Raw genomic sequence first — 11,734 nt, 5'->3', positions numbered from 1 at the left:
CATCTGTTAGCATGATATACACCCACCACTATAGCAACATTCCATAAAAATAATCATATCGCAAGCTAACTACGATTAGTAAGATATACACTCACCTTCACAACAATATCTCATAAAAGATAATCATATCAAAAGCTAACTACAATTACCAAGATATACACTCACCACCACAACAATATTTCATAAAAGATAACCATATCAAAAGCTAACTACGATTAGCAAGATATATACTCACCACCACAACAATATTATATTGTGGAGAACTACATCAAACACACTCACCTTTGTATCGACCGACGTACGCCAAACTTACGGTTTTGGAATCTCTCCAATTGACTGGCTTGTTACCTAGTCACAAGCTAACCATATCAGTTTATAACACTAATAATAGATTAACGATGCTTAACGCATACAAGCATGTCCATCTTAAAGGTTTATAAATGTCCCTAAATAAGCGTAACACTCAAACACCACATCATCCCTATATTTAGTTTGAAATCTACAACCAGACTGTCGTATTGTGCCTATAACTTCTTATAGGGTTAAAACCAGATCATGAAACCACCACCATTAGAAATTACACCTCCGGTACATGAATTTTGATATAAAATTTGTTAAAAACGGAGTCCAAACGACAAAGTTATACTCGTCCAAAGTTACACAAAAATCCATCCAAAATCACAGATTCTGCATGTCTATCAACTTCAAATCAAAAATTGATTTAACCTGGTATAAACTAAGCCACAACCTTCACATATTCCAAAAGACATACGAGTCTAGTTTCAGAATCAACAACCCGTGCGCTAACCCGATACCTGAGCTAAAAAAATATGATCATTTTTCCAAAATGTGTCAGTCCACCAAATACAAAACTCAACAGGGACATACCAACTTGTAAAATTTGCCAAACTTAGAATATGCATCTAATAAACCCTAAATTTGGTACACACCATTACCACACACCAACGTTTATCCCTGATTTTTCTCAGATTTTTCACAATAAAGAAACCTAGTCAAAATCACCTCCAAACTCAGAAATTCTGTGCAGCGAAGCACAATTTCCAGCAGAACAGTCTGTGTTCGAAAATTCATTAAAAATCGAATACTTAATACTTTTTAGTAATTCCAACGCCAAAACATCACAAACTTATCAATTTTTCAGATTCATAAGAACCCATAATCAGGAGGATCTCTTAACTATAAAAAAATTGATAAAAGACGCAGCTCTGTAAGCTGTCTACTAAAAAATAGGATCCTAACCACAGTTAGGTTTATGATTTTTATCTTTTTCTACACTTCTCAGAAAATTCTGAAAATTTAACACGATACAATAAACACACTAATGAACCTTCAGTAAAAATATGAGAAATTAACAAGCTTTTTAGGTACTTTGAATAATTTTGTGAAGAACAGCCCTGCACCTTAATTTTTTTCCTTCTTCTTTCTCTCTCTCTCTCTCTACATAGAAATAAGATACGTATGGAGAAAGATAAATATCCCCAGGATATTTTGTTATATAAGGGCACAAGAAAATTTATCACATGCTAGCGGAATCACATCCTAACTTATGCTTGAATCACAAATCACACACAGGACCCTCACAAGTTCTACTGTTTACGATTTAAACCCCTAAAACACATAGTTTAATTAAAAGTAATTGAAATACCGAAATATCCGGGACGGGTATTACACTTACTATAAGTTGAACTATCTTACATACATGACCAATTACACCAATGAACACACAACACCGTGTAAAGCACGCGGAATTACTCAAGTGTATAATATATATGAAGAAAATGGAAATGTTCTGCTAAGTACATTGGCAATTAATCAAACAGCATTCATCTTTAAGCAACATATTATTACATAGAAAATCACCACATCACCCAATTCATGTATTATTTTTATGTTCATTACTATTTTACAACATTTCTAAATTTCTCAGAAGTGACTGATGATGATTTCAGGACGATACTTGAGAGGATAAAAGATGCATTGTGTCTATCAAGCAGCTTCGGCAAAGCCCAGTTGTACGTTGCCATAGTCAAACACAGTATGATACACCCCCATGAAGACATCTCCAAGAATCCTGCAAGTATGATGTAGTAATTGTTTCCATTTTCTTCATAATTGCTTCTTTTCATGGAAAGGAAAAAAATGAAAAAGTAAAGAGTAACATATCGTTTTTACATCATACTATGTTTTCAAGAGAACAATTTTAAAATTTGGAAAACATTTTTTTGGTGCCACAAGAAGCTGAAGAAATAAATTTATGCGCCTTTAGATCATCTTATCTTGTCCCATACTCTTCCATTTCCTTTCTTTCAATACATCCCTCCACAAACCATGATTTAACCAGAGCCTCTTAACTTCTTGTGCATGCACATGAAGGGATGGCTCCTTGTTCTCTCTTTTTTATTTTCAATTTCCATTTTTTGTGATTATGGGCAAGAATTTTGTCATAGTCCAAGAACACATACCACAGAGGACCACGAGGTGGAGGCACATCCAAAGCAATAAACCCACTGACGCAGAGAGTAGCAGGTCCCTCCCCAGTTTTTAGAACATACTGACACAAAAGGCAAGCATTGATAAGAGAAGAGTAAGAAATAATTCCAGGCAATGGAGATGAAAGCAGTTTCTAACCATGAAGGATAAATCTTGTATCATTCAGTTTACTTATATTCCATTTTGCCCTAGATGAACTAAGAAGCACGGATAGGTCACTCGGTCACGTTATTTTTCTACAAGTTGAAAGATGAGCAAGTTGTGGGCACGTTACATAATCAAGCAATAAAACACAGGCTAAATTAGTAACCTACATAAAAATAGAGAGTATTGTTCCATAATGAGCAATAAAAAAGAACACAAACAATGTTCACATTACGGAAATATCAAAACAACCACTACTAAATAAGTATGCAAGAACCAAGCTCCCATGGCAATTGAAACCCTCACATGTAAATATTAAGTTTAGGATAAACTATAAGACATGAGAGGACAAAATGCGCAGGTAAATAAAAGGCTTAGAAAGACATGTAATGAAATCAAACCTGTTCAGGAGTGAGGGTGAAATTTTTACTTCCAATGGTGAATGTAACATTTGGCATCTTCGACAAGGTGTTGCAGTCGATTGCTGATTCTCCCATTGGACTTGGCAGGCTCTCACAAAGCTTTAAAGATAAAAATAATAATAATGAAAATTAAGGTCTTACATAAAAAGAAATGCCAACTTGGTGTTATGAGCAGATATTAGATTTCGTTCATAAATCACCTGATTTACATAATCAAACACCTGATCCTTGGTATCCTTTTCTTTCAGCTGGTTCTGGACCCAATACACGAGCATCTCACAAGCAGTGCAAACAAGATCATCCCCCACAGAAATATGCTCCTTGTTTTCTTCGACTACTTGCTTGATATTAGCACTGCAAAAATGGTTTGGATCAAATGCAACTTAAGTTAGCGTTTGGCCACAATTTCCTTAAAACCACCTAGCTTCAGGTACTGGAAGTAAGTTCTCTCCAAGAAAACAAATACCTAATCATTTAACAATACACTAAATGAAATAGAGAATTGGTGAGTGATCAATACCTAGTAATTGTTGTTCACCAAATAAAGCAATAGAGAAACTAAGTCATTCCTTTTAAATTTCCAAACACAAACGCTTTGCTAGGAAGCATGCCACTGGAAAGTGAAAGAAGAGAAAAGACAGCCTAAAGCATTTACTTCCGAAAAATGCATTTTTAGTTAGGAAAAAACAGACTTACTTACCTGGCAGACCGATCCCCCTTGGGAGCACATAAACTAATCTGTAAACAAACTTTGTCAGGTTGTACCTGCAAATCACAATGGAAATATGTTGAGACCTTGGAACCGTACTAACTACTAAGCAATGGATAAAGATGGTAAAATGAATACAAAGTGTACAAACCCCTGCAACTAAGAGATCCCAGATCTGCTCTCCATAATCGGAAATTACTTGCTTACATTCAATGCTCACTACACCTTCTGCTCCAATTGCACGGTTCACTTGAGTGATAACACCCTGAAAAGATGAGCTAATTAGACACATAATAAATAAGTGTTGAAAGTAGAAGAGATGATTAACCTTCAGCGACAGAGATGATTAACCAATCCTGAGGATCTTTTTGACCATTAAGTGATATTTTTTAATTCCTTTTTCTTTATTGTCCAAGAGATAGAAGTACGCACTGTTGGGCCAGCAAGCAAGGATGTTCCAGAGTCCACAATAGCAGCACATCCACCCTTGCAATAACCTGATGCGAAAAAGGGTGAGAAAAACCTCGCAGATTTCCAAGATATTCAACAATGTTTGTCCTCTTGAATGTAAACGGTTTGAAAAAGGGATGGACGCGAGCCAATTGTCATCAACCAGACTGAACATTGTACACGGAAAATTTTTGGATGCAAGAACTTGCATCATATGTGGTGGTTTTATAGAGTTATGGCCCTTGATAAAGAAGAGTGGCAAAACAGGATTCATGCTAAGTGTTTGCACGATACATCAAAGACTACTGTCCCATATTTCCTTTGCAAATCTAGAGGCCATTTGGCTCCTTTGAATTTTCATATACTATACATACAAACCTTCCTTTCTGACTTTTGTAGCAAAAAGCAAAAGATTAGGTGATTAGCATATTGGTTCCATAACAAGGAGACAATTTAAAAAGGTAAAACTATTTTAAAATTAGTAGGGTTAGAACAAAATTTTCCGAAGTTTGATAGTGTTTAATAATCAACTCCTTTTGTATATATGAGAGATTAGGTGGCAGTAATAATCAACTGTTGCCTCAGTAAAGGCCAGTAGCACAACTGGTATTAGTATACTCTCGCCAATGTATTATTTTCTCGGTTTTATAGGTTTCCAATCATCACTTCGTAAGTGTCAATCATTCAATCTTTGATGTAAAAGTTTTTCTCTGCTTTTTTTTTTTTGAAATGATTCGACATAGAAGTTTATTCCTGGCAAGAATTAAATAAGTCATTAACGCACAGTCTGTATAGTGCTCAAGTTACCTGTTGAATGGTTTCCAATCATAAAGTCATCCATTTCAAACTGAGAAATAAACAAGGCACACTTAAATTTAGTTTCCCACGTAAAAGCACAAAGAAAAAATCAACCAAATCAAACCAGAATTAAGTGTGTCAATCTTGGAAACATTAAATTTCAATCTTCACACACCTGCCAGTAACCCTTTTGAGTGATGGGAACATAAGTATGCTTCCCCTTGAAGTGGTTTGGATCCACTCCACCAAAAACAAGCTCACCACCGTCTTTTGCATCCGTGTTTCGATTTAGCCAGAAAGAGAAGACTTTTTCCGTTACAAGACCTTGTTCCAACATATTGTACCTGCACTTCCATCACGAATCAGTGTATTAAGACATCAGAATTGCACAACAGAAGGGATCGAAATACAGATTTTCTTGGCTATAAAGATGAATAATTCGTGAAACACATTAAAACAAAGTTTAACATAATACTACCAGACTGGCACTACATCCCCAACTGAAATTTCCTGGAACCCAAGCCCAAGTATCCCGTCAAAATGTGCCAATATGAATGTAAGACTCCCTTCTTTAGTAGCCTCCATGAAAATCTGACAAATAAAGCATTTGCGTCTATCACCAAAGGAAGTGCCGAACACCAATTCCATTTATCTTTTTTTAAAAAGAAGTGAACTTACTTGCTTTTCAACCACAAGATCGCCAACTTTAACATTATCTTGACTAAGGATGCCAGAAACTGATCCAGACCCGTAGTGTATTGTGCAAGAATTCCCTGAATCAAAATCAACAAAAGCTATTTGAGCACACATCTTATAATGTTTCTCAATGCGAAAACTGTTTCTTACGCAATCAATTTGTGAATCAGGACTCAATTACAATCAGATCAAGTACATATCAACATTCCAATTACCAAAGATAAGACTAATAAGTATACCATTTTCCTCGTATGATTTGGACTTTGTATGCTTGTACTTGTGATGGAATAAGCAAGCGATCTGCACGTAATGTCGATTTATAGGTAATTCTTTTAAGAAGAACATTACGAACTTGCAAAATTAATTCCAGAACTCACAGACAATATGCATTTTGATGAGGGAACCCAGAGATTGGAACTGCCAGTATCAAATATGACTGTGAATTTCTGCGGGGGAGAACCAATGCCAATCTCTCCATAATACTGAGCATCCATGTAGTTCTTTAGAGAGATTATGTCTACATCCGAGGCATGAGGACGCAAGGCGTTCAAACTCTTCCCATTTTTTCCTTGCATTCTTGACATCCTAGCAGCCTTAAGGCCATGAAGATCCAAGGGTTGCTTCTTCAAACCAATTCTCACTAAATCATCAGAGGAAGCAGGAACTAAAGAGCATGTCGTAATTAGTAAGCACACAGGCACCAAAAGATGATTGAGTCTCATTTTAGAGAATTCCCTGGTACAATAACGAAACAATAGGTAATTAGCTTAAGGGGAGATCAACGTGACAACATCTATGCAAAGCAAGCGATTTTGGACAATCACAGGAGAAAGAGATAGAGATGGCCTATCTATTGGTGCTAGACCACCAACAAATCAACTATTATTTATTTTGTTTTTGGTAATTTAGTTAACCAAAAACCGCATCTTACAGCAATGATTAGCAATTCTAGCTAGGCTAGAACAAAACACTCCTCTAATTACAAACAAGAGGATAAGCGCCTATTGGATAGACAAGAAAGAAACAAAGGTTAATCTCTGCCAAAAGGACCAGAAACACTTCCCACACAAGCTACACTTGAAAAATAAAAGGTAAATGGTAATTGATTTTGGCACTCCACTTTTTGATAACTACACTCCAATATTTGTCTTTTAATGTTTAAAATACACATGGCAAGAGCACTAAAAGACAAATAGTGGAGAGTGGTTATCAAAAAGTGGAGTGCCAAAATCATTGCCCAAGGTAAATATTAGCAACTTGAAAAGAAAGATGCATGGTTTTCAACAAGTACTCTCTATTTATTACCCCAATTTTTCTCTCTCTCCCCCCTCAATACCCCAAAAACCTTCCTCAAAACTTTTACCAAACAACCCAGGATTGAACCAAATTCTTGACAGCCCCAGTCACATGCTAACTTCACAAAAGGTTTAATTATTAAGTAACAGCAAGCTTAAAGATTACAACAGCTTAACAAACGCCCCATCTTCAAGAAACAAATTAATCCAAATTTGCAACACTAAATTTACAACAACCTCAAGCTTAGTCTCTCCAATTGTCACAAAACCATCAGTTCAGAAATCACTCTAATTTTGTTCATTTATCAAGCAAAGATGCACATAAATTCTGGTGAGCAGCAAGGAAATGGAAACTTTTCTGTTTGATTTGATTTTCGCAGCTGTCCAAAACCCACACATGGGGGCAACCCAAGGGTGGTTAGGGGGAGCTCCTCAAAAGACAAGTTGAAAAGAGCAAAAGCTGAATAATTATAGAGTAGGAATATCCTTGTGAAATTCATGTACCGCTTACTATGGTTAAGAGAGAGACGCGGGGGGGCGGGGAAACAACCAATATCAGAATGGAAAACCAATAATAGGGAAAACGGTGCAGTCCTATCGATCTGGGTCATTCATCTCTAGAATCAATAGTTCAGATTTATGAAAGTATCTTATAGGCAAGACATACTTACCTTACCTGTAAGATTCTTTCCATAAATCTGATCCATTAAAAACACTATTCGACTGCTGGGATTACACGAACTACTCTCTGCAATTCAAAAGTGGACTGCAGCCGGATTCTTATCTTTAAGTGTAATTATATGCTGCATATACAATCCGACCAAAGAATTTATTATTGAGAATTGAGTACTGAGACCAGATGCAATACAATCTAACTATGACAGAATAGCCAAAAGCCTTTCCATTCGGAGGTATGGTGAACCAATAATACACAAACGTATGTAAAGACCCTAATCTAAGAGTGGGAGTGAAACTAGTGTTGTGCCCCAGGTGTCACTCACGCACACAACTCACAATGATTTCAGAGAAACTCCCTTGTATATATATACACAAACATATACAAGATGAAAAACTCTCCGGGAGCCACATTCTGACTCACCTCTGGGAGCCACACCGGCTCCCCACTCCAGACTACATTCTGCTAACCCACATTTTTACACTGAGCATTACACAGCATTATATAGGCAAAGGGAGGGAGAATCAGTACAAAGAGCATTAAATGCTCTTTTCATGCGTGAGAGAGAGTCAAGATTTACATGCTGCAAATCTTCTGCAATCCCAGCAAATCCAGCAGCCCATGTGGAGAAATCAGGAAAAGTCAACAATCACCCCCTTCACCACATGTGTTGCTATCCATTCAACTACTCTAGCAAGCGCCTGTGTCACTCCAAGTCTAACTTCCAGCACCCCCTCACCGGAGCACCCATGCCTAACTGAATGTCTCCTTGCTTGACTAGTTCTTCTGTAGCTGAACTCGCAGCACTGTTGAGCTGCAATACCACCACTCTAGCAATTCCCGTGTACCAAAGCACCAACACAGCTTCCCTCTGCTCACACCAGAGGCTCCGTTCACCAAATGGTCTCACACACCATCTGGGAAGAGGCTAACTTCCATCTCTGTTGACACACTGCATCCCCCGCCAAGCTACACCATACCTCCAAACCAAGATACACAACTAGCGAATCTGGGACGTCTTCATCCTGTTAGATCTCCGTGGCTCATACCGGCTTTACCGCCGATATACCGCACCCCCTGACCGGAGTGCCCGCATCCAAAAACGGATGCTCCTAATCCGTCATCCACGAGAACAATGTCTGCATCGCCTAGAAATAGTGTCTACATTCGGCCTGTGCACCTAGCCGATCTCCAACAAAACCCAACGGAGCTCAACCAGCTCAACATCCCTACCTATCTCTCCGGTATGCCTCCACATCTGAACTCGGATGACCCACTTGCCATTAACCATTATGAATTCCCAGGAAAGAATGGTGGGGACTCAGCCTCCTTAAAAACCATTCTCCTTCAACCCTTAGGTTGTTTTGCCAGAATTCATAATGTTGCAACTATTCTGCAACAGAGTCCATTTATTTTGCGCTCCTCCGCTGCATGAGCGTTTGCATCACTCCTCCGGATGCCGATAACCGCGTTCGATAAACCACGAACGCCTATGCCCAGTCACAGGACACAAAACCGTGACTCCATCTCTTCACCTCATATGGCTATATATTCTAAAGAGGATCTAGTCACCAAATTCCACAAAGGAAGAGATCCAGTGCAGTTTCAACTCATATCCATCTCAATCCTCTGTCCGGAGCACCAATGAACAATCCCCAGCAAGCTGTTGCTGTCATCGTTGCTGGCCAGCATCCCGCACACCACCAGATTCGGCACACACATTAGTACGTCTCAGGTCACGACTCTTTGTACTCCCGTGCCTATTCTGTGTGCGTCCGCAATTGCTACTTCTTCCGTTCATTATCAACGTCCACCCATACTACCTGACCATGCCCGACATCAGCTCCATCTGTTGCTGCACTCCCACAAGCCTGTATAGGTTGCCCCTCATCCATTAGACCGGAAATCACCATCCGATCAGCTCCTCCTGCAGCCCGAATCAAAAAATTGCATGTCCGGATGATAGGTCTTCAAACCAAATTGAACCAGACTGCCTCAGATTCCTGTTGATCAACTCCGCAAACACCTCGGTTGCCTTGGTCAACTTCCAATCAATGCCGAGTCTATCAATCCTTCTGGTGGGTAGCTTCTCCAACACAGTTCGCCACTGTCCGTCATCTCTCCTGGGTCTCCTTGGGTCTCCTCCTGCCATTCGTCCATCATCGTTCCATTCCAGGCTTTCCCACAGCATCCCTAGATCATCCATCGATAAAACCGATCAATTGTCCTAGTAAGCGCCTATGTCACTGCCAAACCCGATCTCTTCCATACCCCCAAACCGGGATACATTGCTCAAATGAGTGTCTCCTTGCTTACTAGCTCTGCAACAGATCACCACCGAAAAATCCTTGCTGAAACAAGCCTTCTCACAACCCAATCAGGCTTCACACATTCGTTTCCTGCTCCACTTAGCAAACGCACTAGCTTAGGACCCTCCGCACGAAAAATGGAGCACAGGGTTGGATCCGGAACGTCAAGACAGTCAAAATCGGCTACTCATACGCAAAAAAACGGAGTTGGATCGACTCCAAAATCGCGAAACAACACCATGGACCCTTCCTCTAGAAGATATGACCCTTTTGAACCTCCTGAACCTTCTGACCCTTTTGACCCACAAGGGGTCAAACAGGTTAAACCCAGGTCCACTGACCCGTCTTGATGACGTGGCGGACCTGCCACATGGGATAATCTCCCATTTCTCCTTTTCTTCCCCAATCTGTTCTTCCACGCCAGATTCAGAAAAGGAAAAAATAAAACAGAGCACACGAGGGGCTCTGCTCCGGCAACCCGTGTGTGAACCTCGGTACTCCAATCTCCGTACCGATCGCGCCGTTGGACTCGTTTCAACGAGAGCTTCCAGATCCGTGGGTAAGAAAAAATTTCTGACCAAATTTTTTTTTTCAATTTCAAACCAGTGGGTTTAAACGTGAAACCCAGTGACCCTCTCACTCTTCCTGTGCTCTGATACCAATTGTTGTGCCCCAGGTGTCACTCACGCACACAATTCATAATAATTTCAGAGAAAACTCCCTCGTATATATATACACAAACATATACAAGATGAAAAACTCTCCGGGAGCCACATTCTGGCTTACCTCCGGGAGCCACACCACACCGGCTCCCCACTCAACCTCACCCACTCCAGACTACATTCTGCTAACCCACACTTTTACACTGAGTATTACACAGCATTATATAGGCAAAGGGAGGGAGAATCAGTACAAAGAGCATTAAATGCTCTTTTCATGCGTGAGAAAGAGTCAAGATTTGCATGTTGCAAATCTTCTGCAATCCCAGCAAATCCAGCAGCCCATGTGGAGAAATCAGCAAAAGTCAACAACTAGTTCAGTCACAGATCGAGCACTTCTTCTTTTCTTCCATTTACACATACAAACACAGACACCCCATATATAACATGATGATATAGATATAGTATTACGAACAAGCAAAAACCTAGTAAATCTGGATACGATGATCAACCCAAAACTGGTATTAGGGAGTAAAATTAAAAGAAAGCAACATCTTAATTGGAAGCTAAAGAGAAAAATTGGAAAAAAGGAAAACTACAACATGGGTGAAGAACAAATCGTAACCCACAGTTAAAACTGAGATTTTGAACACAAACAAACTAGTATGGATTGTTGAGAGGATAGTAGTAGAAGAGATATGTAGAGAAGTCAAACCTTTGGTGATCAGCTGGATGAAGGCTGTGCTAGTGGAGGGTTGAGTCCAGAGGAAGAGAGTTATCGAATTGAGATATTTATTGAGAAGGAGATACAGCATATATAGTAAGTAGTACGTATATACTATTAAATACTGCTACTTTTTTGTCTTCAATCAAATAAATTGGTTGCAAGTGGAGAAACATGCGCCTTCTTTTGTTACAAAGCCACGCGCATTTGGGCAAGTGAATGTTACGGTTTTGGGACTGTAAAAGGAATACAACAGTTGAGCGTTAAAATAAGCATACTTGTAAAAACGGTAAAAAATTCATAGAGCTAGACTTTTGAGTACACAAATGGCCCGATTGGAT

At 39.3% G+C, this 11,734-nt stretch overlaps 1 protein-coding gene across 1 annotated transcript; it reads right to left on the bottom strand.

Moving 5' to 3' along the window:
• Positions 1-1,769: 1,769 nt before the first annotated feature.
• Positions 1,770-11,495, bottom strand: LOC131327427 (cyprosin-like). Its single transcript, XM_058360587.1, has 14 exons — positions 11,385-11,495; positions 6,108-6,465; positions 5,970-6,030; positions 5,713-5,807; positions 5,513-5,625; positions 5,210-5,378; positions 5,044-5,083; positions 4,219-4,283; positions 3,938-4,051; positions 3,778-3,842; positions 3,278-3,431; positions 3,057-3,176; positions 2,484-2,572; positions 1,770-2,092 (listed from the first exon to the last, which is right to left on the bottom strand). The coding sequence occupies exons 2-14, from the start codon at positions 6,450-6,452 to the stop codon at positions 2,008-2,010; spliced, it is 1,515 nt and encodes a 504-aa protein (XP_058216570.1). The 5' UTR covers positions 6,453-6,465; positions 11,385-11,495; the 3' UTR covers positions 1,770-2,007.
• Positions 11,496-11,734: the final 239 nt, after the last annotated feature.

This window comes from Rhododendron vialii, chromosome 5a (assembly GCF_030253575.1).
Source record: "Rhododendron vialii isolate Sample 1 chromosome 5a, ASM3025357v1".
Classification (NCBI taxonomy): domain Eukaryota; kingdom Viridiplantae; phylum Streptophyta; class Magnoliopsida; order Ericales; family Ericaceae; genus Rhododendron; species Rhododendron vialii.
This window is presented reverse-complemented; position numbering and strand designations above follow the sequence as displayed.

Bases quoted from the DNA above. Each gene is read 5' to 3' on its own strand.
- LOC131327427 (XM_058360587.1), bottom strand. From the start codon at position 6,452: ATGAGACTCAATCATCTTTTGGTGCCTGTGTGCTTACTAATTACGACA. The intron at 5,808-5,969 runs GTATACTTATTA...ATTTTGATTCAG, and splicing joins CAAATCATACGAGGAAAATG to GGAATTCTTGCACAATACAC. The intron at 3,177-3,277 runs GTGATTTATGAA...TTATCTTTAAAG, and splicing joins TGTTTGATTATGTAAATCAG to CTTTGTGAGAGCCTGCCAAG.